This window comes from Rhodamnia argentea, chromosome 6, assembly GCF_020921035.1.
Source record: "Rhodamnia argentea isolate NSW1041297 chromosome 6, ASM2092103v1, whole genome shotgun sequence".
Lineage (NCBI taxonomy): Eukaryota > Viridiplantae > Streptophyta > Magnoliopsida > Myrtales > Myrtaceae > Rhodamnia > Rhodamnia argentea.
This window is the reverse complement of record NC_063155.1, coordinates 7,077,970-7,101,657: the sequence shown is the minus strand read 5'-3', so window position 1 is coordinate 7,101,657 and position 23,688 is coordinate 7,077,970. Positions and strand designations below refer to the sequence as shown.

Genomic DNA, 23,688 nt, shown 5'->3' with positions numbered 1-23,688 from the left:
CAAAAAATTAAAACTTGAAGGCAAAGATGAATAAATGGGTATAAAAGTAAAGACTCTCGTTCGAAATGTTCGAACACAAGACGTCCCGCTCCGATACAACTTATCTAAAGATTTGATATTTAAATCTACTAATCTTTTTTTCGATTTTTGCCCCTTTTCCCCCAACTTTCAAGTTCTTCATATTGCTTAGGATCTGACATTATGGTAGCGAATCTCTTGGGGAGAGTTTGCTAGTAAATTGCTATGTGACACCGTTCACCTTGGAGAAAAGGTATGCATATAAGTACTTTGTTTTGCGAAAAATAAATAATTTGAAAAAAAAATTATTTCTTAAAAATAATTGCTTATATAACTTTGAAATAATTAAGCAAATAAAAATATTTTTCCATGATAAATAATAATTTATGTCTAATTTTTTTTTTTTTTGCGGACAATGGAGATATCTTTCATTTATTCTTTTTTCTCAAGTATCGCAAACAATGATTTTTAAGAAAATATTTTTCGAATCGTTCAATTTCCATGCAAACCCAGCCTTAATTCAAAGTTCATTGTCCTATCCGCATACAAATCTCTCATTTCAGATTTATCTTAGCACTTAAATTTGACCTACCATCAAGTATTTTTTTGTTTTTTTAATGGCTTGTCCCCTCAAAATGGGACACTCCAAAATTACAAAATGCCCAGATTCTCTGGCTCTAAGTCCAACGTTATATGAACAATGGACACCTTCCTCGTACCTTCCTAGTCCAACTAGACTAACATGTCCTGCGAATCTTCAGCTTTCCTGTACAAATTTTAATCACCGACGCGCTTTTTCCGTTATAAAGTCTGTGCCATTGGACCAAATTGAACCTCAAATCCATAACCAACCTCAACACCCCCCTCCTCCATTGCGTAATATACCAAAGATCCACCCCCCTTCCTCCTCTTCTTTCTTCCACCACCACCAGACACCCACCAACGTCACCGCCACCCACCAACGCCACCGCCTCCTCCTCCTTCGGAGAACCCGCATTTTCATCTGGGCATCCGCTTCCAGCCTCACTGTCGAGGAGCCCAGCGAGAACTCACGTCGCGGAGCATTGCGTGCGACATTAAATCCTAGCCATGGCCGCGGCGACGCTGCGGGTCGACCAGCTGAGCCAGCTGAGGGACATCTTCGCGCGGTTCGACATGGACTCCGACGGCAGTCTGACGATCCTGGAGCTGGCGGCGCTCCTCCGCTCTCTCGGGCTCAAGCCGTCGGGGGACCAGGTCCACGTCCTGCTCAGCAACATGGACGCCAACGGCAACGGCCTGGTCGAGTTTGACGAGCTGGTGAACGTGATATTGCCGGACATGAACGAGGACGTGCTGATCAACCAGGAGCAGCTCCTGGGGGTGTTCCGCTCCTTCGACCGCGACGGCAACGGGTACATCACGGCGGCGGAGCTAGCCGGGGCAATGGCCAAGATGGGTCAGCCGCTGACGTACAAGGAGCTCAGGGAGATGATCAAGGAGGCCGATGCGGACGGCGATGGTGTGATTAGCTTTAATGAGTTTGCCACCGTGATGGCGAAGTCGGCCTCTGATATTTTCGGCAAGTCCTTCTCCTAATGTAGATGGCTTCTCCAATTGTGTAACGTGTTGAATCTATGGCAAGCAAGAACGACATATGGTCATCCACATTGCAGAGAATTTGTGCAGATTCGTGGAGTCTCTGCAAAATCAATGTCGATTAGATGGTTAGAATTCAAGAAAGCGAGTTCTTTCTTGCTTTGCGATGCACGTGATTTGTGCGGCGCAGGGCGAGAACTGGAAAACATGGGTCGGCCTCGATTCTTGATTAATTCTTTAACATGTAGATAAGATCTGTCAGCTGACAATTTGTATCCTAGATTTATTCAATCTCTTGAGTTTCTCTTCTTTGGCAAAGTCCTGATGTTGGTGTGGATTGCTCACTGCGTTCTTTTCTTCTCATGATCTGCACTTTCACTCCGAACCCGGAATCCGATTCTGCAGAAGAACGAATGGATACAAGCCATGAGATTGCCATTGTTATACCTGTGCTGTAACTATACATCTTTTGATCTGAATGGCACAAATTGTCAGAGTTTGCACACATTCTAGAGCTGTAGTTGCATTAGCTGAGATTAGTTCTGCATAGCATACTGATCTGCAGTCCCTGCATCAAAGTTGCCATCGCATGGAAGGGACCCGTTTTGCGTCCCGAATGTGTTCGGACCTTCGACGACAACCGAGAGAGATATGTCCAGACCAAGATTTGCTACCAGAAGTAAGTGGAAGTAACACCATAAATTCTATGTAAAAGACATAGCAGCGGCACGAAGGTTGCTTGTTCTTTGCTTATGCTAAATTTACTGAGATGCCAAGATTAAGATTTCTTAAACACTATGTAATGTCAGTGACAGGAATGGTGGCTAGGAAGAGGAGCTTGCTGGGTCATTTCTTGACAAAAAGGAAGAGGTCTTTTTACTGCTCGAGTCCTGGAACTCGTCGATTTAAACTGCCGTGTCACGTCTATAACATATAGAAGCTCCGGTTGCAGTTCTGTGTTTCTCAAAAGCCAAACAGAAGAATAAAGATCGCGGAGAATATACTGGCTGTAAGTTACGGAATCAGCTTGAGGTCGGCGAGTGCTAAGTTGAGCAGATTTCAAATGACCATGATAAGCTTGTGTTTTGGCCTCCCAATTGGGTCAGGCGATGTGATGCGATGCGATTGCATCACATCTCAATTAGGTATGCATAAGATTCTAAATCTATACGAAGAGCTTGTGGCAGCACCTAGATTTTTTTGTTACTGGGTTTTTCCCAAATCACATTGCTGATCTATTGCGAACAGATAGAGAAATCTCGGCAATGTTGGTTCCAAGAGTAATGGCAAGAACAGCTTACTAATTTCATCCGTGACAAGGTTGGCGGAAAATCCTGTCTGATGGCTCTCCATGCTTCCAAAACATCAAATAATTGTCTTGGAGCTTCAAAATGTTCCGGGAGGACACAGCAGCACGATCATAGCTGAGACCGTCATCTTGCGAACCTCCTTTGAGAATAAGCGGCTCGAGAGTTGATCTCTCATGGTATACATGCTTAAAGAACCTTAATAATTGCAAACAAAGTTGCAGCTATCCTAATGATGGCCTACAAAGAAAGAGGATCTCCTCATTCTTCTTCAGCCTTGATCTCCTCGAAGCGTCTCGATGTTGCCTCATAACGAGCTGTGAAACCGACTGTGGTGGGCTTCAACGATCTCTGGCGCACCAGTTGACAGTACTCAGGATCATCCGATTGCCCATCATTCCTTATCCAATGTATCATCTGATGGTACATTGGGAAAAACCGCATTTGAACGGCTGAGTAAATGAAGTATGTCAGGAGCGACGAGACCACAACGAAGAGCGTGATGAGCCAAAAGGAGAAAGCCGGGGCGCACGCCTCGAGGAAGACCATATAGGCAGTCGTGGATATGTCAGGGTCCATTGCTCCGTATGCTAAGAGGAATATGTACCAAAATATAATCCCTCCCCAGATGAAGAGATGTTGAATGTATGTGAAGTAGTTGATCGATAGCGCCATCTGGCAGTTGACGACCCAAACGACGCAGGTGTACATTGTCGTTCCAAGGATTTCGAAGCCGACCACTTCTCCTCCTTTCCTAAACGCTTGAGTCTCCACGGAATAGACACAGAAGAAGAAGACGCAAGTTGCACTGAGGACTCCGTTTAACACCCATCCGAGGATTCTGCCCCAGCTGAATAGCATATTTTGCACGCCTTCTTGGTATAGAAGCGGGAACTGTAACATGGAATGAGATCAACTGATAAAGATATAAAAGCATACAGAAACTACGAGGAACATAATTGCTGCAGTAAGGAACCTACCCTGAGACATAAGCAAGCTGAGACGTCTTGGTCGAATACTCCGAGGGCAATTACGGGAAGCGAGGTGAAGAAAACGTTGTAAAACGAGAGATACCAATCGTTGTAAGCTGCTTCTCCAGAGAATGCGGCATAGGCCTCGAAGTAGAAGAGCGTGAAGCCAAAGGCAATGTTCTTGTAGAAGAAATAGCAGATCTGTAAATAGATATAAGCAGAACATGAGTGGATAGGTCCTTTGGACGGAAATGGCAAGGGGCTAAGAAGCAATCTAAATTTATGGCTGTCCAATATGAGAACGAGTGTATCCATAACTACGACAAGACATTTCTCCAATTCTAGAGATTGAACTTTCTTGTTGATTGTTACCATTGAAGACATCCTTCTGTAACACCAATGCCCGTGGACAAGAAGCAACCTTTCCAGGAACCGGAACTGCGCAATCGCAATGTCGCTGGACATAACAGCCTGAAAAATTTGAAAAAAAGTGACAGTGAGCTGATCAGACAACAACAAGTGGTACTGGCATACAAAGAAAAGCAGAAACTCTGGGGAGTTGTTACCTGCATTCCTTCAAATCCACTGATGCCAACTCCAATATCTGCTTCCTGAAGCATTCCGACATCATTTGCACCATCGCCAATCGCCAAAGTGGTACCGCCAGTTCTGAGTTTAACCAGCCTTGTGACCTACTCATTTCAAGTAGAGAAACTCAAGAATCTTAAAATTGGAGATAACGCAGCTCGGACATGGAATGCTTTATATAGTCGGCCTTCAAATTGAGGCATTGTTAATGCATGAGTTCTCAAAGGCGGGAATGTTTTAGAAAGTCAAGCTAGTTTAGCATCTACACACATTTATCAGGATTGTCTTGGAAAAATTGTCTTTTTCACAGTGGCTTTAAGAACCTGCTGCAACATAACATAGTAAATGAAGTTAAGTGCAGAGCTGATTTTAACATCGATTCTGCATAGCATGACAAGATTGTCCCCTAAGATGTTTCTTATGCAATTCATCATCATTTGCTGGACTAAAATCCAAATTACTATCTGCGCTCCATAGCGACTTTAGAAGACTCTGGAACTGAGAGAAAACATAAGTACAGTCAGGCATTGTTTTTGAAAATTATCTCAATTCGACAAATTATAGTGAAACCACTGGAACGACTAATAGGGCAATATGCTGAACATTGCGCAACTTACTAATGCTTTCTGTTTGGGAGATGAGCGACAGCAAATGACAGATGCACAGCCAATGGCAAGGTCAAGGAACATGTCCTTGGCATCATCTTCCAGAGCATAAGTAAGTGAGTTGCCATCAATGATCAATGCCAACGCGTCAGGGCTTTCCCTAGATGCATCAAGCAAAGCTTTGCCTTCGTTTATTTGACGGAGGACGCTCGCCTTGACTGCCTGAAAAAAGCAAGCAATCTCTGGCAACCTCACTACTAGTCATATTTGAACATGTAACCAAAGGAAACATAATAATATAGAAGAAAATACCGCAGCAGCGGCAGAACTGTCCCTTGCTTTCTCCAAGGACTTATTCTCCAGTGTTTCGGAGTTGATTATTATCTGCTTCATTCCTTGTCTAAGCAAGCTACAGGCAAAGCTGCAAACGATCCAACGGTAAGTTTAAATTCTTCAAATGTTGCCTTAATTTACTCCATATATAGAAAGAAAACCTACCCAATATTGATCGCTGTTTCCATCTTGTCTCCTGTGAGAACCCACATCTTGATTCCAGCTTGAGCAAGTTTGTCAATGCAATCAGGAACCTATCCAACATAATTCATATGATGTCGAACCTTTTATTGACAATTGAAAAATATGGTCAAGATATGGAAGGTTGAGATTATTTTGCAAGAAAACCATAAGCAGCTTTGACTAACTTTCACCACTAAAAGACCTTGTTTCTACCATCATTTTCCAGTTATGATCAGTCCCTGCTGGAATCTGTAATTAGTTAAAGTGTCTCAACTCAAGTTCTCACCCCATTTTGAAGTTTATCCTCGACAGCTGTAGCTCCTAGGAGAATTAAATCCTTCTCGATCCTTTCTTCAACTGCCTCAATCTCTTCCTCACGATCGGCACTAACTATATTCTTTGCAGCCGTAAATGCTTCGTTGAACTCACTGTACTCACCCTCATCAAGTTCGCGATATGCTAGCACCATTGTCCTCAAACCTGCATTGGCATATTCATTTACGTGCTCCTTTGTCTGTTTTACATATTCGCTTCCAGTTTCTGATAGTCTCTCCAACATGACACTGTTTGATTAGAAAGAGAGAGAGAGAGAGTATATTTTAGCCCAATTACAGAATTCCCAAGTTGAGAACATGAGTAGTCCATGATAACTGTCAAACCTGTCAGCTCCTTTAGTGAGGAGTAGCAGCTTCCCCTCCTCATTCATCACAATTACAGACATCCGCTTCCTCGAGCTACTGAACTCCAAGATACTTAGCAGCTTATAGGTTCTGCAAAAATCCAAAATAAACATCTGCTGTGACTCGCACCACAAGGATGTTTGATTAACGCAAGCAGGATATAGTAATTACACCCTCGACATGCCATTATCACATATATGGAATACGAAAAAACGTAGCGACTTATTGCCAGGATAAATAACGCAACAAGCAAAGACAAAAATCTGACCTTTCCACTCTTTTTCCTGACATCGGGTCTAATTCACGCACTGAGATGCTCGTCTGAGTCCTCTCAAAAAATTCAAAACCAAGTTCTCTCGCTGCAATAACAAATGCTGCCTCATCTGGTGATTCAGCTTCATATGAGGTTCTTCCTGTTTCTTCATCCACTTCTGGGATTGCAGTGTGGCAAATTGCTAACAAGCGCAGGAACTTCTGGATGACGTCTGCCCGAGGCTCATTTACCCAGTTATCATTCATAATCCGTTCATCAGTGAAATTAAATCCCTTTACAGATGTCTTGTCCTCAGTATGGACTTCCTCTCCTGCCACCTCTTCATCTAAAGGCGACCCTTTCCTCCTGGCAATAGCCCTTTCTACTTCCGTGACTCCGGTGCCATAAGCAGTACCAGCCACTGAACACTTAATGAATTCCATGGAGTTGCAGGTCAAAGTACCGGTTTTATCGGAGAGAATCGTGTCAACCTGGCCTAGTTCTTCATTCAAGTTTGAGGTACGGGCCTGAGCAGGCTTGTCTCCTTCCTCATAGTACATATACAGATCTTGATTAATGAAGATGCTTTGAAGAACCTTCACGATTTCTATGGACACATACAAGGAAATGGGGATGAAATAGCTGTACAACATTAGTGCTGTCAAAAAATGCAATAAGGCTGCAATCGCCGCTCTTTTAGGGTCATAGTAAATTGTCGTCTTGTCCGGTCGTAGATACCACCTTGTCATAAATCCGCCTCCAAGGTCTTCACTAGTAGAAATTCCAAAGAATATCGAGCCAATGATAGACAGAAGAACCAAGAGAGCGAACAAAAAGTACACAATCTTATCTGTTCTTCTCTCGATCTTGCTTCTCTTGGAGGGCGGTGCTGTTGAATTCTGAATGACCTTCGTGTCATGACCTGTGAAAATGACCACCCCATAAATGTAATCTGTATTACGTAGTTTCGAGTCCCTTAGCAGAAGTTGCTGAGGACTTAGAGGGTGGTGTTCTTGCCCAAGATCCAAGGTCCCAATGAAAGAGTACAAGTTCGCATTTGGGTCTTCACACCTAATCATGGCCCTAAAATTTTGAAAATCCGAGTCCTCTTGCAATTTCGAAGTTGCATCAAGTGCTTGTTTTAGCTTCAGGTTGGTTTCTCCATCAAGATTTGTGGTCTCAACATAGCAAATTGCTTCGTCATAACTGGATGAGAGCAAGATCAGGTCAGCTGGGAAGAATTCGTCCTTCTCTACCTTCACAACAGCTCCGACTTTCAAATCTCGCCATTTAGTGTCGACGAAAACACCATCACCCTGATGCACTTTTACCTTTCTATTGTTGACTTCGATGTCCTGTCACAACAGTGCCAGCAAAACCAGCCAACAGAAAATTGTTTTTACGACTTACGAGCTTCAAATACAAGAAACAAAATGCCGATGTTACATGGATAACCGTCCCCTCTAGCATGAAGTAGACATAAATGCACAAATAAAACACACACAGAAGCACACATTATTGGATGATCAGACAATGTTGGAGAACTATATTAACCAATGCCACGTACATTTTTCGTACTTAAGGCGAGCACTCCTTGCTACCTCAACATGCTTATCAAATGATTCCTAGGTAGAAAAGCAAGAAAACTTTGATCCGTATCCTAATGGACATAAGAAAAGGAGAGAATAATTTCGTCCCTCTGCAAGCAGAGACTGATGAAGGTTTACCTGCTTCTTCCTCCGCCAATCTTCTATAATCTCCTTGGCCATCGTGACTCCGATAACGACAACCAGAGGAAGCACATTGCTGAGGGCGGAGTAAGGAGACATAGGAGTGAAAGATAACAAAGCGCAGAGGAGGAAATATACGTTGGCCACCCTCCTGAACTGCTCAAACAATGACTTGGGAAGGAATGTGGCAAGGGTGTACTTTGTGCTTCTCACGTAGTTACTATCATACTTCTGAAGACCGGCCTCAATGCAATCCGGGTCGTTGCAGAACACCACTCTCGAAAAACCAGGCCCTCCGATCAGGAAATGCTCGCCGAAGAAGGAGTCTTTCCCGCTCGAAGAAGCGTGGATTCGGCCGAAATGGTGCTTCCTTTTCCTACCACCGGCCATTGCCTTCAACTTTTTCTTCAACTTCTAGGCCCAACGTCCTGTTTCAGACCCCATAAAGAGCTACTTCGGAGGACACAATCCCTCCTCCAAGAATTGAAAAGACCGTGAAATCAACTTCCCCTGTATTGCTGGATCCATCGTGAGCATCAGTACCCATTGTTCATAAACATCAACTAGCTTGTAAGAACCGAATATTGGGAAGCAACTGATCCTGAATTCGGACAGGATTGGGTGGAAACTTAGAAAGAGAGCGATGTAAGAATATAGCTGGAAGTACAGTTCAGACAGCAAATCCCAGGATGGAGAATGGAATGAAAGTTGCAGCTGAAAGGAGCCAAAGAAAGGAAGAACATGTGCTTCAAAGGGTCAGATTCGACACTGAAGCGACCTGATCTTCGAAGAAGAGACTGACATACGGAGAACCCAAAATGGTAAACCGTCTGGAACTGTGGTTCTTTGCTGAATTTCTTTTTGTTTGCGTTAGTAAAGTGAGATTTTGTCAATGTCAAACAAGGCCAGAAGCTATTTCGCTTGAGCTCTGGACCTTCCTGTCAATCCTTCATTTTGACCTGTAGGTGGAAGTGGCGAGTGGGACTTTCTTGCAGGTGGTGTTAGACCAGACACTCAACTACTTCTCTCACTAACACTTCTTCTGGGGGAGAAGAAGAAAAGAAGCCAGAGAACGGTGGGGGAAGAAGATGTGAGTTAGAAGCTGCCTCTTTTTCATAGAAATCTCCAAGTAAGATCAGGACAGGTAATTCTCGAGAAAAATTCCAAATAAGGATATCATTTTCTCAAATAAGAACTTATTTCAAATAAGAATTTGAAGTTTGAAGTGGCTTATTATTTCAAAAACAAAGCCCATTTGTCATTTACTTTTTTCTTTTCTTTGTTTTTCATTCCTTTTCACCGGTAGCCTTGCTGGCCACAGGCGAGTGCCCGCCTCCTAGATAGTGTGAGGGTCATCTCGTCCAATTAGGCGAGGGCTACCCTCACCGGACACAACAAAGAAAAAAAAAAGAAGTGGAAAAAAAGAGAAAAGAACAAGGAAGTAAATGACAAGAATACAATTGGTCAAGCACTTTATTTGAAACAATGAGGACATTTTAGACCTTAAATTTGAAATAAGGTTCGTTTCGAGCTCTTATTTGAAAAAATAAATATGGCTTTTATCTGGAATTTTTCTCGCAATTCCCGACTCGACTTTTCAAGATATATGTACTTTAGTAAGTGTCGACTCTTATTCACAATACTCATCTCTCGAAGATGATTTGGAAAAGAGTCGACTCTTATCGTAAGCTATGAGTCGACCAAATTGACGGATCGAGTTCATTTTGTGGCTCGCGTCTTCACATGTCGGGCCTCGGGTCTCGACACCACCTTTAACGGCTTCTTGAGATCGAGTCGAAGCAGTCCGATTCATCTCTAGTCGAAGCTAAAAACATTAGCTTAATCTCAAGTCAATGAAGCATATGGCAAAACTATTGCCGCTATCTCCACCCCTCTTCTATCGCTCTTGGAGTAATACAAACGGGGTTGTACAGAAGGGAGCCTAAGCCCGTTTCGGGCCCGGCCCTCAAATTCATACCAACTAAGTCTTATCTAGGCCCAATAAGTAAAAGCCCAACATGCCAGGCCCATCTCAGAGGTCAAAACCGGCTTTTCCCTAAACGGCGTCGTAGTACAGCTCGCGCAGGAAATTAGTTTCTGACCTTTTCTCGTGTCAGCTCCTTTCTCTCTATTTTTATTTTTATTTTTTTTCCTTTTCTGCGAGAAATAAGAATAAGAGCAAGCCCCAGGAGGGAGCTCGACTGCCTATTCACGCTCTTCAAAGCCGCGTGCGCGATCGTCGCCGCGCGAATCGTCCTTAGCTGGCGCGCGATCGAATCCCACGCGCCCACCTGACGCGTGGCGGGGCAACCCCGGCAGATTGAAACATTTTTTCGCTTTGTTTGCCCTAATCTGCTGCGAGTCGTCTTATCCTGTGGATTCCTGAAGAACCGTGATGCCGTGATGCTCTTCTTCTTCTTCTCCTCGATAGAGATTTGATTTTGATCGTGTGTGTTGATCCGTGCCACGCCCCTTGACGCCGTCTCGCGCATCGATTTGGTCGGTGGTTCTGGTTCGACAGCGTGAAGATCAGTCGCTCGATACTGCTTCCCGTTCGGCTTCAATCACTAGGTGAGTAGGTGAATGGCGAGGTTTTCGTCGTTTCCGATCGTTTTTTGAGGTCTCTGCGTCTTTGCTCGTGATCGGATTGTTCTGATTTGCCTACGGGCGTGTTTGATCGCGTGTTTGGTTAGGGTTTGGTTGTTCGCGTGTCCGTTTGAAGTTCGAAAGATGGACCCGATGGATATAGTAGGCAAATCGAAGGAGGATGCTTCGCTCCCCAAAGGTCAGCTTTTTTCCGCCTTCCCTCTCTTTCTTTGTCTAATGTGTATTCGACGGATTGCTGTTGTATTGGTTTGTGAATATGGTGTTTTGTGTCTCTAATTGGGGGTCGAGTGGCTGAATCGGGGTTTCGTTCTCTTTCCTTCACTGCATGATTGGCTTAGTCAGTGAGAGTGACTTAATTTGGGGGAGAACTATATGGAGTTTGTCGTTTCAGTTTTCTTCTATCTTGCAAAATGGAAGTAGGGTTGGTGGCAATGGTACTGGTTATTTGCAATTTATGAGTGAAAGTGAGTGTTTTTGGGATACATATAGCACACTGTAATTGAAGAACCTTTCACAGGCAAATCAATGGGTTGATCCCTTGTTTTAATCTCAAATCAGTGTGAGGTAGTCATGAAGTGACCTATTTGTTTTGACCAGCTTCTTGATTTCTGCAGTCAGTATTCCTTCTGGTAAATATGTTCTTCCCATATGACTTAATGGGATGACTTAATGGGATTAGGAGATCGGTTCGGCTACAATACTTATACAGATTTGTTTCAACCTTGCTTTAATTCCTCTTTTTCCATAGTTTTATTTCAATATGCTTCCACTTATTGCAAGTATAGCCATGGGAAGCCAAGACATGAGTTTACTCAATTCTAATGCACTAGCTGATTAAAAGAAATAATTGTGTGGTGACCAATCTTGCAGATGAAGCAATATTTGGTGGTGGGGAGTTTATGCATATCTGTATAATTTCGCTATGTTGTGCGTAGTGGATTTTTTCATAACACTTATAACAGTTGGAAATAATTTGATTAATCATGTGGTGTTATATTCGTCAAACTGGTGCGTTACAATGCTCCACTTCGTGCTAAAGCAGTCTATCTGTTTATTTATTTATTTATTTATTTTTTGCAGCAACTATGACAAAAATTATAAAGGAAATGCTACCACCTGATGTTCGTGTTGCACGAGATGCTCAAGATCTATTAATCGAGTGTTGTGTAGGTGAGAACTAGTTGTTTGAATAAGATTTTATGGCAGGCATAAATTAGTCATAGATTATTTTAGTTGATGCGGTACTTCACTGCTTGTTTATGGATGGACAAAAAGTTGTTTGATGATAATTTTCATTGAATATCGCTAGTAAATTATTTGGTGGTTCATTTGTATGTGATCAAATATTTTTCTTTCCCAGAAGTTGAGCTGGTGCATTTTGACACCTGAGACAACAATTGCTTTATGCTGGGGCCTTTTTTTTTTAATTAAGGTCGAATGCTGGGGCTCTTTTACCAACTATACTTTTATACCCACATTTGCTTCCTGATAAGTTAACCATACTCCATCCCTTTGAAACAGCTCTTGTATGGAAACTTGTGCATTTGTACAGAGGTTTTTGCTAAGTTGACTTGTTGCAATGTTTTTATATGGTTTGCGTTTCTCCTATTCTCATTGGTCCATAGCTATCGCATTCCTTTTCTTTTTGTTTTTAACAATATTCTGGTTGCCTTGTATCTCACATCTTTTCCTTTTTATGTTTGTCTCTTCAGAGTTCATAAACCTTGTGTCATCTGAATCCAATGAAGTTTGTAATCGAGAGGAGAAAAGAACGATTGCTCCCGAGCATGTACTCAAGGCATTAGAGGTGCTCTTCTTGTTCTGGTTCTTCTTATTCTAATTCTTCATTGGACACACTCTGCATTGTAATTGCTTTTCTTCTGATCCTACACATTCTCCTATCCTAGTACATTTAACCATGTGCTTGAGTTCTGTCCTTGTGAATAATAGTTCGCAATGCCAAAACCTTACTTCAACGGGAGAATCCATGGGCTTTAGCAGCGTTATTTGCATTTTGTCCTAATATCTAACCAGACAAACCAACGCTTGAATTGTCATCATCGGATTGTTGTTGATGGCAATGGCTTTTATCTTGAAAGCTAAATTGTCTTCCTTCCTTGGCATACATCCATTAGGATCTTGGAATATATCATGTTCTCCTGCATGCTTACTGAAAGCCAAACTATGGCAGCATTAGTATAAATCACATGGATATGCCACTCAAGTGGTAGAAATCTTTCATCTCGAATGCCAGTGATTATTATTTTATTTTTTTGGGAGGCTTAAACACCTAATACTTCCCATTAGTTGAAGTGTCAGCAAGTCCACCATTACTTTGTTACTTACAAGGGAACATTAAAAACAGATGTTGAAGAGAAGGGAATATTTCCCTTGATATTGTATGTATTTTTGTGGCTGTCTCTTTTCTTGGACTATGATTTTAGATGCTCATAGTAATTGCTGTTTCAGGATATTCTAGATCTGATTTGGTAGTTGATTGACATTTCAGGTTCTTGGATTTGGGGAGTACATTGAAGAGGTTTATGCAGCCTATGAACAGCACAAGCACGAGACAATGGTACTGCTTTCCTTTTCGTAAATTGTGTTCTTTTTGTAACTGTGTGACTAGTTAAAAAAGCTTGCCACTCATTTGCTCCATGTGCGGCTGTTAATATTCTAAAAGCTGGTACAAATTGGAATTTCAAGATACTTTCAGAGTGGATATCATGATCCCTAACAAACTTTACGGAGATGAACCGTGCTGCAATTTCTAAAGTTGTCTAAACTTCTAAGCAACTGAGTTTTTTGTGCTAGGTAAAATTTTATTTTATCTAAAGGGGTCAGCTTTTGTGTAGGGACTTCTTGATTTCGTGGTTTACGACGAGTTCTCTTATCAAATGTTTGTTATTATGGAGGGTGACTCGAGGTTGGTCCTGTTCCTTAAGAGTGTCGGGAAACAAATACTTAAAGATGTTGGCCTCTGATGACCCAAATGAGCATAAACCACTGTTATTTCTCATTTTCAATGTCCCTAGTTAGATCTTGGTCTCAGCTTGTAGAATCAACAATGTCTGCATATAGCTAATCCCTTGTTGAAAAGACAATGCTAGAGAAGAATTTTGAAGTGGAGGAATCCAAAAGCTACTTGAATTGTGCGCACGTGGCAAGATGCAAAACATAAGCAGTGTCTGGTCTTTTGTTTTCTGAAACTCATTTAGCGTTTTGATCCCTTCTTGATTATTGCTTTTGGGCCATGTCAGTTTCAGAAGTCGGCGGGAGCATTAACATCTTCTCTTAAATGTGTACAGCAGGATTCTCTTAAAGGTGGTAAATGGAGTAATGGAGCCGAGATGACCGAAGAAGCACTACTAGCAGAACAGCAAAGGATGTTTGCTGAGGCGCGCGCCAGGATGAATGGTGGGGCCGCGGTGCCTAAACAAACAGATGTAGACTCTAATGTGGAGAGCTAATTTTAGGACCTTGATTTCCTTAAACCATAGGCAAGCATCTCTAACTCTTCTATATGTGCTTCTGATCTCCTCTTATTTTGTACAGAGCCAGTTGGGAGGTAGTCTGGCCTTTGTTGATATCATTATACATTTCGAGCTTGTATTTTATGTATGGATGTTTTCCTAATGTAATTAGCGAGAGCTCTTACCCTGCTCCAATCTTCCTTTTCTGGTCCGTGATTGCTGTAGTTACTTTTCTGTATACACTCGTTCATCTTCTTAAGAAATGAAGGCTGTTGTTGAGAGCTGTGGCTGCTGATGTTATTAGATGCAGTTTTGATTCTTCGGAGAAAAGATTTTTCTCGCAAATTGGAAACAGCCAGAACTGCTTCGTCAGGATTGGTGATATTCAATCCTCAAGGATGAATCATGGGAAGATTCCAGCCTTTTGTTGTCGATAATTTGTGTCATGTTGCTTGGAATAGCGTAATTATGTTGAGGGAAATGCCAGTCTTCACTCTATGTTTGGCATTTTCTTTCTCGAACGGCTCCTTGACCCTGGAATGGCACATGCCAACACAAACTTCACCAGCATAGAGTACCGCATAATTCAAAGTCAAATTGATGATGTCCTGTTGTGATTGCGAGTTTGCAGTAGTCTAAAACTAAAAGGAAATACATGGATGGCTAGGGAAGCCGACCGCCTGAGCGTACATATTGCGCAGCCATTTCGTAGTCAAGCAGTACATTAAAACATAATCTAATCAAACTAATAAAAGAATCTGCTATGAGCTCAATTGAAACTATTGGGAAAGAATAGATGGTAAGGATACAAACAGATTTTAAGAGGCTTCATCGATGGCACGCATAGAGGAAGAGAAACATGAAAAGCAGCCCCACAAAGCAAATGTCCTTAATTATTGAATGCCACCAGCATATACTGCCTCTCTCCATCTCCTTCATCTACACATTATAATCCTCGAGCTCTATCTCTCCGACTTTTCTTTCTTTAGTCGCCTCAACTTGAAACATTATGGTTTTTTACGAGCAAAACCCGGCTGTATGAAAACAATTTCTTTTGTAAGCAAAAATAGACATGGAAAAAGAATTTGCAAACTCGATCCGCAGCAGCAGAAGAAACTCAGGAACAGTATTAATGTGCTTATGATTGTTCGGTGGATGCCTGTCAGTTGGAATAGCATAAAGCCATTCTGGAAAATGGCAGGGATGGGGTGTTTATTACTTTACCTGAAGCAGCATGGAGGGAGCTCCAGCCGGATCTGGAACAACATGGCTTCTGGTCTTTCTTCCATTGAGCGTGGCAACCGAAGGGCTACTAGCCGTTGTTATGTCCCAAAAGCTGCGCTTCTTAGCTGCGGCAATTGGTGATTTAAACCGGTGACTCGGGCTCCTCAACTCACCAGTGCTCGGCTCCATAGGTCTCAAGCTAGCCCTTGTGACTACCCTTTTCACTCCTTCCCCTCCCACTCCTATCGATGATCTTCTTTCACCCTTTCGTGAAAGCTGCTTTATGCAAACGTCCTTCTGTTTCAATTCCAAGGCGTGTTCTTTCTTCATCTTTTGCATGTCCGCCTCCAGGGCCTTGATGGTTTGTTGAAGCTCTTTAACCACTTCATCCGCTCCCCTCCTTTTGAATTCTGGAGTGAAACAAGTGCCTGATAAGAAAGAAGCTCTGGGTCTCCGTTTTTCATTCGGCTGACCTGCTGTAGGAGGAGTCAACAGAGAGGTCACAGAGGACGGGGTGGGAGATGACAGGGCAGCCAAGGACTGTGCCTGAAGGGTGAGAAGCTTCTGTTGCTGCCGAGCCAATTGTGCTCGCAACTCTCGATTCTCTTTCTGTAACTCCAGTAACAGCTTGGCCTGATCTGTTTCTGATTCTGGTACCGGCAATGTTTCTTCATTCACCTCACATGCCTGTGAATGTATGAGCAAGTATCAATAATTATTGCCAACATCTCCAAAGAAAAGCCCCAAAGTTTTAAGAATATGCATCGAGAAGGAGCATTGTTCGTTATCTAGAGAAAGGAAAACAATAGTTGCAAGGAATTAGACCTTGGTGCGGATTTGTTTGGCCCGGTCTGCCCAATGAAGTGTGTTTTGTGTCTCACCAAATGAGAGATTGCTTGGGCTGATATTCGCGATCATCACAGTATTGCAAGATCCCCCCAGAGAGTCCTTGAGCAGTTGTGTGAGTTTCGAGTTTCGGTATGGAATGTGCCTTTTTCCCTCCACAAGAGCATTAATGCAGCTACTTAGTGCAAGAAGAGACCGATTGATGTTGGCACCTTCAAGTGATCTAAGTGTTCTCTGATCTGTGGCAAGAGCCCTCTCTGACCCGGCAAGATCGATCAATGACAACTTACCCACTCGGTTGACCACATTCATGGCGGCATCTTTTACTCGATATTCAACCACAACCTTATTACGACAAAGTAGGGGGTAAGAGACTCGGAATCACAGTTCTTGTGGGAAACCTTGTTAAGGATATGTATCTGCAAATATACCTGGAGAATGGCATGGGATCGGGAAGATGTTTCATTCGCCCGTGTTGGTTCAGTAGTTCGGTTTTGGTTCCCTTGGAAAAGCAGTGCCATTACCTGTGTCACAAGCAAATGAGGAAAGAAGATTATCAGCCTCTACATTCAACAAACTCTCCCCTAATCTGAAAGTTTGACAGGGAATAGTATTGTTACTTCATCTGTGGAATAAGCTCTGTATTGTGTGAGACCAGCTGCCACAATCCCCTGAAGAACAGTCAACCGCAATTTAGATATTACTGACTTTTATTACTTCATATAAGCCGAACTCCTTATGCAATTCTTGAAAAAAAAAAACTGAAAATAATCATTTTCTATTCCATGAAGCAAGTTCATATGGAAGGCTAGACTAAAGAGAGTAATATTGATAAGGTTGATCACAATGCAAAAAAATTTTAAAAAAAAAAATCTTCTCGAATAAGTGCACATATCCGTGATTCAACCTGTTTATCTTCTCTGAGAACAAGAGGCCTTCCAGGAGAGAGCAAATCTCGGACAGTTTCGTTATAGACCTCGAGATAGGACAGGTGAACCAAGTGGTTTCCATCACAGCTCCTCTGCCTGATTTTGGTGAAGAGATCCTTAATTGCCAAAACCATGACTCCAGGATTCTCAACAGTGCCGAGCATCGTGTAAGTCTTTCCAGCTCCAGTTGCACCATAGCAGAATACGGATCCGTTCCTCCCCTGCAGAACTGCTTCGACTAATTCCGCTGTTCTGTTGATAAAAGTAAGTAACAACTTCATTCTTCACTTCCATCTAAAATTGATAAGAAAACTACAGCATTTCCATTCCTAGAGAACTTAAATAGGTACTCAACAAAAGAATTACTTCAGCTCCTTCAAATGCACACATTCAAAATCCAACTACAGCATTTCCATTACTGGAGAACTTAAAAGAGCTACTCAACAAGAGAATAACTTCAGCTCCTTCGAATGAACACATCCAAAATCCGATACACAATCAAATCCTTTCTCTTTTGGAACTTCTCTGCCACCTAACAGTATGCTTGATGCAGATGCCAATGGAAGTGAAAACTTGTCTGAAAAGCTTGAATTTAAAAACAAAGAAAGCGCGAGACAGAGAACAGAACACCCTTGATCTCTCTGAGGCAGGATCTCTAGCAAGAACTCGTTTCAACGTCAGAATCCTCTAGGCAGGGAAAAAATAGAAAATTTCGCTCGTCTGAAGCTTAATAGTTCCAGAAAGCTACAATGGAGCAATAACCTCCTACCAGTCCCTTGTTTCCAGCTACCCGATTCGAGAACTAGATAGACAGACCACCGCCAGCTTCATTTTTGTGATAAACAAACTAAAATTAGCAAGCAGGGAGTGGAGGGACTATTAATCTTTTCAACAGGTTGTCATTTACCAAAGCTTATGACTTCATAAGCAAAACTGGAATCGAACTCTTCACTAGCAATTTAAATGCATTTGACCATTAAACCCTCGAACTTTTTCAAAAAGGAAAAAGAGAGAGAGACTCACGTAGCGGAATAAACTTCTTGCTGAGTAGCGGAGTCTGGGAACGAAGCATCAAAAGCGAAATGCCTCCCTCTCAACCTTTTCAGCCTCAGGTAATCGTTCTCGTTCCCAAACTCCGTCAAGTACACGTCCCTCCGGTTCACGATCCTGACGCAACACCTCGACCCCGCATCCCTCTCTCTCTTCGCCATCGGCCTCAGCCTCACGAACACCAGGATCCGACTGTGATCGCCTCCGCAGTTTCTCTCTCCAGCGGCCTCCGGTTTCTCCATTTCAGGAACAATCTTTGCCGGCCCACCCATGGACAGCCTCCTCGCCACCGTCGTGGTGGTGGTCTCCAGAGCCGCCTTCCTCGGGCAGGTCGAGAACCCGATTATCCTGTCCTGACCCGACCCGATGTTCTCCTTCGCGTCCTCGGGTCTCGGCTTCGGGTTGATGGGTTGGGGCAAGACGAATGTTCTTGTGATAGTTGAGTTGGTCATCGTGTTCTCTCTCATGACCTGACCCGGTTTCGACCCATTTTCAGCGTTCGGCTCCGTCGCGTCTCTGACTCCCCGCCGGTTGGATCCGAAAAGGTCTATACTCGGGTGGGTCGAGAAGCCGACTCGATTCCTGCTCTTTTCCTCCGCCGTTGTTGTTCTTGGAATGTTTCTTGCTTGCTTTTGCTGCTCGTAGAGGAGGGTCAATTCCTTCATCTTCTCCTTGAGCCCATGGTGCGGGTTTCGCAGTGGGAGATTGAGGTTGCCCATCTGGGTCGCCCTCTCTTGGTGGGTCCTGATCCGGGTCCTCGGGCCCGTGCACGAGTCGTCGTCATTGCTCTGTTCTCGGTTGCTGCTCTGAGAGTGAGACCGCGTCGACACTGGCATTCTAGTGATTTTCTCACCATCCAAACCAGCTACGACAAATCTTTCCACCGACCCAGTTGCAGAAGGAAGTCACACAGTGGCCAAAGATCAGAATCTTTTCCCGGAAAAACAGACCAAAGATCGAAAATCTTCCCCGGAAAACAGATTTCAAAGTCAGTGACAAGACTGTGAAAGTGGGAACAAGAAGCGCAGTTCAGTTCAAGAAGCTGAAACCAGAGGAGCAGCAGCAGCGCAACCAGCTCTTGACAAATGGAAAATTGGAAAGAGAAGAGGGAGGGAAGAGTACGAATCGAGTGCGGGTGACTCGGGGAAACGATTTCGGTGGAATCTCGGCCGTTGAGAGACTGATTAATATGGACGGCTGGCGGAGAGGGAGGGAAATGCGGCTTTTGAAGGGAATTTGCTATGAGCAATCTTCTTCCGTTCGAGCCTCTCTCTCTCTCTGTGGATGCGTACTGACTACGGAGTATAAAGAGATGGGAGTGGAAGTAGGGAGAAGTGGTGTGCTCTTAGGTGAGAAATTTGAATGGGCATCGGCTTCGTAACGTTCAAACTGCGTGTCAGAGAAGACCCCAAACGGTCAGATCTCGCTCTTTATGTTGAAGGGACATTGTCAATCTTTTTCTTGATTTCTTTTTAATTAGGTGACTAATTAAAAGGCTTATTCTTTCTTCAAGCGAGGGAATGCACTTCTCGTGTAATTATTATAATTAGGTATTCTCGAAGCATATGAAATCGGATTTTTTATGTGCTATGAAATGCTTCAAACAAACAATAATTTCTCTATCGTCTTAGATCGATTAGAAAGAAGCGGCTGCATTTTGTGTGCGTGTGATGTAACCCGTGCATTTGGCAACACGTGATTTCAAACTATAAAGTATTGCGTTGTAAGATTGATGTAGCCATGATATTATCATCTTCGCCGGTTGAAAAACACATCGAATATCATTTATCAACCCCATTTTCGGATAGAGATAACCCCTCAGCGATCGAAGGCATGCCATGCATGTTATATCCATCTTGGGTGGGATCAATAAATCCATGAGAAGATAGTTCAAACTTCAAAATTTCACAGTTTTGGAATGGAAGATCTCCATCGATTATTCCTAAGGATAATCATTTTCCAAATAGCTAGATTCTAGGCCTAAATCGGAATTGACCATGGGACTTCTTATTTTTATTTTGGGTTAATATCACAAAAAACTCCAAACTCGTATACTTGTGACAAATTTACTCCAAACAATACCTCAAACTAGTACATTCGTGATAAATTTACCACAAACTATTTTTTTACCACATAAAATTTCAAATCAGATATATTTGTAATAAATTTACTTCAAATTATTTTTTTGATCACCAAAAATCTCAAACTAGTATACATGTAACAAATTTATCCCAAACTCGATATACTTGTGACAAATTTACCCTATGCTAATTTCAGTTAAATTGATTTAATATCTCAAAAAATTTCAAATTGATATACATGTGACAAATAAAGGATAAAAACCCCAAATAGGTATATCGGTCAACCGCCACGTGTCATCTAACTCAACAATTTGATGGTAAAATTTAATGAAAACTAAGGAATGGTAAATTTATCACAAATATACCAATTTGGAATAAATTTATCACAGGTGTATCAATTTAGGATTTTTGTTGGTTAAAAAAATAATTTAAGATAAATTTGTCATATATGTACCAATGGAGGATTTTTTGTGGTTAAAAAATAGTTGATGATAAATTTGTCATAAGTGCACTAATTTGAAATTTTTCGTAGTATTAACCCAGAAATTTTGAACCAAATCGCTTTGTTCTTGAAGTGTTGGGAAGCAACTTTTTGCGTAATAAATCAGGTTGCGTCGTTTTACTGCAAAAACATATAATGATACTGTTATTTTTTTGTGTTGAAGACAATGGTTCGATTTTCGTCAAATAAAAAAAGTATTCTTTTTCCCCTAAAAGAAGTTTCAAAACCGGTTCAACCTGCTAACAAAATCTTCTAACCTTTTTCACTAGGAACCGAATCGGTCATAAACCGATTCTAGTTTTGCAAAAATTGGAAGCCACACCCGTTTTCGCTAAAATCGGTCGCTCCTGACCGGCACTCGAGCCGAATCGGACCCGGTGCTCACCCCTAATTATCACTCTACCAATCCTTACTCGACGCACGTCGCATTCGATTGGATGATCATAGTACATTGTCGGCAAGATGATTTCATGGTTAGTGCACTATCCTTAGATGGTCAGATTAATGGGCGGTGGGGAATGGAATTGGAGTGTGAGCGTTTGTCCTTAAGCTTTATGGCATTTTTATATGCTAAAACCACGTTAGATGAATGATGACAAGCTATGCATTTTGTCCTTGGCTTTATGTTTGGAAGAATAATCACCGATTTAACCTAACGACTTTGTCTTTACTTTCACGTTTTCTAATCTGCCCCTCATTCAGCTTTCCCAGATTTGAAGTCAGAACACAATGATCAGTCCAATTTGATTATTTTTTTTAGAAGGAAAATCATACCTAACTACTTGTCCTATGTGTAGGTGCATAGCACTATAGTCATTATTAGCGTTTAACATATCGAATTAAAGTGAAAAAAAATCCAACCTTGATTGATTCGAAGAAGGGAAAATGGCATAAATAGTCCCTGAACTTTGGCCTAGTATAAAATGCGATTCATGAGTTTTTAACTTGATCAGTATGGTCCCTGGACTTTAACCCAATGTGTAATGTGATCTTTCAATTTTCAATTTGTTTTATATTGTCCCCAAACTTTGAAACATGTTCAACTTAATCCCTGAATTATAAAAAAACATTCAAAGTCGTCCCGAACTTGTATTGATGGAAGGATCACGTTAAATATCTTCCCATAATTTAAGGACTAAATTGTACATTTTCAAAAGTTCATGGACTATATTGGTCAAATTAAAAGTTCAGAGATCATATTGCACATTAGGATAAAGTCAAGGGATAATATCAATCAAATTAAAAATTCATTGATCACATCGTATATTGGATCAAAGTTCAAAGACATTTGTGTTATTATCCTTTTGAAGAACTAGAAAAGGACGATGAATGAGCTGGTTGAATCGTTTTCACTCAACTCGATCGAATCATAGTGCGACTACACAAGTTATCGAGTTTCGAAAAGTAATTCGGACCGACTTCGAGTGAATTATCGAAGAATACATAATTTGCAACGATAATATATATGATAAAAGAAAAAATGAAACCTTTGACCGTACGAGGTAAGGAATCTGATTATCTTGTCCGATCCGAATTTTGTAACCTTGTGCAGGGGAAAAAAAATGTTTGGTGGGTGGATTTTTTTTTTTGCATTTTAAACGAGCGTAGACATGACTTTCATGAGTTTAGAAAATGTCGAACTCTGTTTTCTTTTTCAAATGGATGTGTGTCGAACTGCAGTCCGAGTTGGGCTCGGAGTCTCGTCGGGTCGACCCATTTCTAATTTTCATATGGGCCAGCATCTTGGCCCATTTCTATTAGGGATGGAAGTTCATTGATGTGGGCCCCACGGTCCGACCAATTCTTTTTTTTTTTTTTTCGAAATCCGTCCAATTCTAGGGAGCTAAAGTTTTCTTACAATCTAGGCTCGATTTGTTTTGCAAAAAATGAATAATTTAAAAAATACTTTTCATAAAAACAATCGCTCGTACCGTTTGAATTAATTAGTCGACGGAAAATTTTCATCAACAACAATAATTTATGTCTAAATATTTTCATAGACAATGAAAATATGGTTAGGTCATTTGTTTACGTAAGCGATACATGGGATTATTTTAGGAAAATATTTTTTAAGTTATTTATTTTTCCTGTGAGGTAAAGTAATTCATGCGAGAAACCTTCTTTTTCTTGTTTTTTTCTTTAAATGTAATCCGACTTTAGACAAATTTATTTTCCAATTTCAATTTGTTGTTAACATCCTCCTTATTTTGCACCATGTTCATGAGGAATAATGATATCTATGCCAAAAAAACAACTTTTTTCCGACCCTTCGGAGATTTCTCGAAAAATTGTCATATTTTTTTAAATATTTGGTTTCTTTTGTTTTGCAAAAAACAACTTTTGAGACAATATTTTCCAAATTTTTCGGCTATTTGTTCATGCAAAATAAGCTAATCAAGTAAAATATTGTCCACCCATGAAAAAAACATCTTTAAAAGTGGATAAATTTTTTTCCTCTTTTTCAAAATAGGAAAACATTTTCCTTCATCTTTCCTCTCTCTAGTCCTATTCACTTTATTTTAATCATTTTTTTTTTTTTTCTTGTATTTTCTTTCTTTTTATTTTCAAGTTTCTTTAGTTTTTTAATTTTTAATTTTTTATTTCTTTGTTCCTCTGCCGGTCGCAAGCCATGATGATAGCCATTGAGCTCCTACCTTGCCAACTTCGAGCAAGGCCGAGCCTCGTCGGTCGTAGACGAGGCTCCCCCTTGCTAGATCCAACAAGGACAAA

At 41.6% G+C, this 23,688-nt stretch overlaps 4 protein-coding genes across 6 annotated transcripts; 2 read left to right on the top strand and 2 right to left on the bottom strand.

Moving 5' to 3' along the window:
- Nucleotides 1–646: 646 nt before the first annotated feature.
- On the top strand, nucleotides 647–1,935 carry LOC125315630 (probable calcium-binding protein CML15). Its single transcript, XM_048281183.1, has one exon. It carries the CDS (start codon nucleotides 1,108–1,110, stop codon nucleotides 1,594–1,596), a length of 489 nt encoding a protein of 162 aa, XP_048137140.1. The 5' UTR covers nucleotides 647–1,107; the 3' UTR covers nucleotides 1,597–1,935.
- Nucleotides 1,936–2,777: 842 nt separating this feature from the next.
- LOC115745034 (putative phospholipid-transporting ATPase 9) lies at nucleotides 2,778–9,060 on the bottom strand. The gene is made up of 11 exons (XM_030680448.2): nucleotides 8,244–9,060; nucleotides 6,532–7,871; nucleotides 6,243–6,353; nucleotides 5,870–6,146; nucleotides 5,566–5,654; nucleotides 5,380–5,488; nucleotides 5,080–5,289; nucleotides 4,441–4,566; nucleotides 4,247–4,345; nucleotides 3,884–4,075; nucleotides 2,778–3,797 (listed from the first exon to the last, which is right to left on the bottom strand). Exons 1-11 carry the CDS (start codon nucleotides 8,634–8,636, stop codon nucleotides 3,165–3,167), a joined length of 3,579 nt encoding a protein of 1,192 aa, XP_030536308.2. The 5' UTR covers nucleotides 8,637–9,060; the 3' UTR covers nucleotides 2,778–3,164.
- A 1,601-nt stretch (nucleotides 9,061–10,661) lies between these two features.
- On the top strand, nucleotides 10,662–14,512 carry LOC115745095 (protein Dr1 homolog). 3 transcript variants are annotated; one of them, XM_030680511.2, is made up of 6 exons: nucleotides 10,662–10,825; nucleotides 10,940–11,031; nucleotides 11,934–12,023; nucleotides 12,566–12,660; nucleotides 13,363–13,431; nucleotides 14,162–14,512. In XM_030680511.2, exons 2-6 carry the CDS (start codon nucleotides 10,977–10,979, stop codon nucleotides 14,321–14,323), a joined length of 471 nt encoding a protein of 156 aa, XP_030536371.1. In that variant the 5' UTR covers nucleotides 10,662–10,825; nucleotides 10,940–10,976; the 3' UTR covers nucleotides 14,324–14,512. The 3 variants fall into 3 exon arrangements, with proteins under 3 accessions (XP_030536371.1, XP_030536378.1, XP_030536363.1); XM_030680518.2 differs by having other exon boundaries at nucleotides 10,669–10,817; nucleotides 14,165–14,512; XM_030680503.2 differs by having other exon boundaries at nucleotides 10,669–10,817.
- A 405-nt stretch (nucleotides 14,513–14,917) lies between these two features.
- LOC115744689 (kinesin-like protein KIN-8A) lies at nucleotides 14,918–19,358 on the bottom strand. Its single transcript, XM_030680014.2, has 7 exons — nucleotides 18,349–19,358; nucleotides 17,304–17,577; nucleotides 17,017–17,067; nucleotides 16,828–16,920; nucleotides 16,376–16,741; nucleotides 15,551–16,237; nucleotides 14,918–15,360 (listed from the first exon to the last, which is right to left on the bottom strand). The coding sequence occupies exons 1-7, from the start codon at nucleotides 19,209–19,211 to the stop codon at nucleotides 15,334–15,336; spliced, it is 2,361 nt and encodes a 786-aa protein (XP_030535874.2). The 5' UTR covers nucleotides 19,212–19,358; the 3' UTR covers nucleotides 14,918–15,333.
- Between the last annotated feature and the right edge of the window lie 4,330 nt (nucleotides 19,359–23,688).

Coding starts and splice junctions, on each gene's coding strand:
- LOC115744689 (XM_030680014.2), bottom strand. CDS start 19,211: ATGCCAGTGTCGACGCGGTCTCACTCTCAGAGCAGCAACCGAGAACAG. Junction 17,068..17,303: donor TTCTCAGAGAAGATAAACAG/GTTGAATCACGG, acceptor ACTGTTCTTCAG/GGGATTGTGGCAGCTGGTCT. Junction 16,921..17,016: donor GAGCTTATTCCACAGATGAA/GTAACAATACTA, acceptor CTTGTGACACAG/GTAATGGCACTGCTTTTCCA.
- LOC125315630 (XM_048281183.1), top strand. CDS start 1,108: ATGGCCGCGGCGACGCTGCGGGTCGACCAGCTGAGCCAGCTGAGGGAC.
- LOC115745034 (XM_030680448.2), bottom strand. CDS start 8,636: ATGGCCGGTGGTAGGAAAAGGAAGCACCATTTCGGCCGAATCCACGCT. Junction 7,872..8,243: donor ATTGGCGGAGGAAGAAGCAG/GTAAACCTTCAT, acceptor CTGTTGTGACAG/GACATCGAAGTCAACAATAG. Junction 4,076..4,246: donor ACAGAAGGATGTCTTCAATG/GTAACAATCAAC, acceptor ATCTATTTACAG/ATCTGCTATTTCTTCTACAA.
- LOC115745095 (XM_030680511.2), top strand. CDS start 10,977: ATGGACCCGATGGATATAGTAGGCAAATCGAAGGAGGATGCTTCGCTC. Junction 12,661..13,362: donor ATGTACTCAAGGCATTAGAG/GTGCTCTTCTTG, acceptor TTGACATTTCAG/GTTCTTGGATTTGGGGAGTA. Junction 13,432..14,161: donor AGCACAAGCACGAGACAATG/GTACTGCTTTCC, acceptor AAATGTGTACAG/CAGGATTCTCTTAAAGGTGG.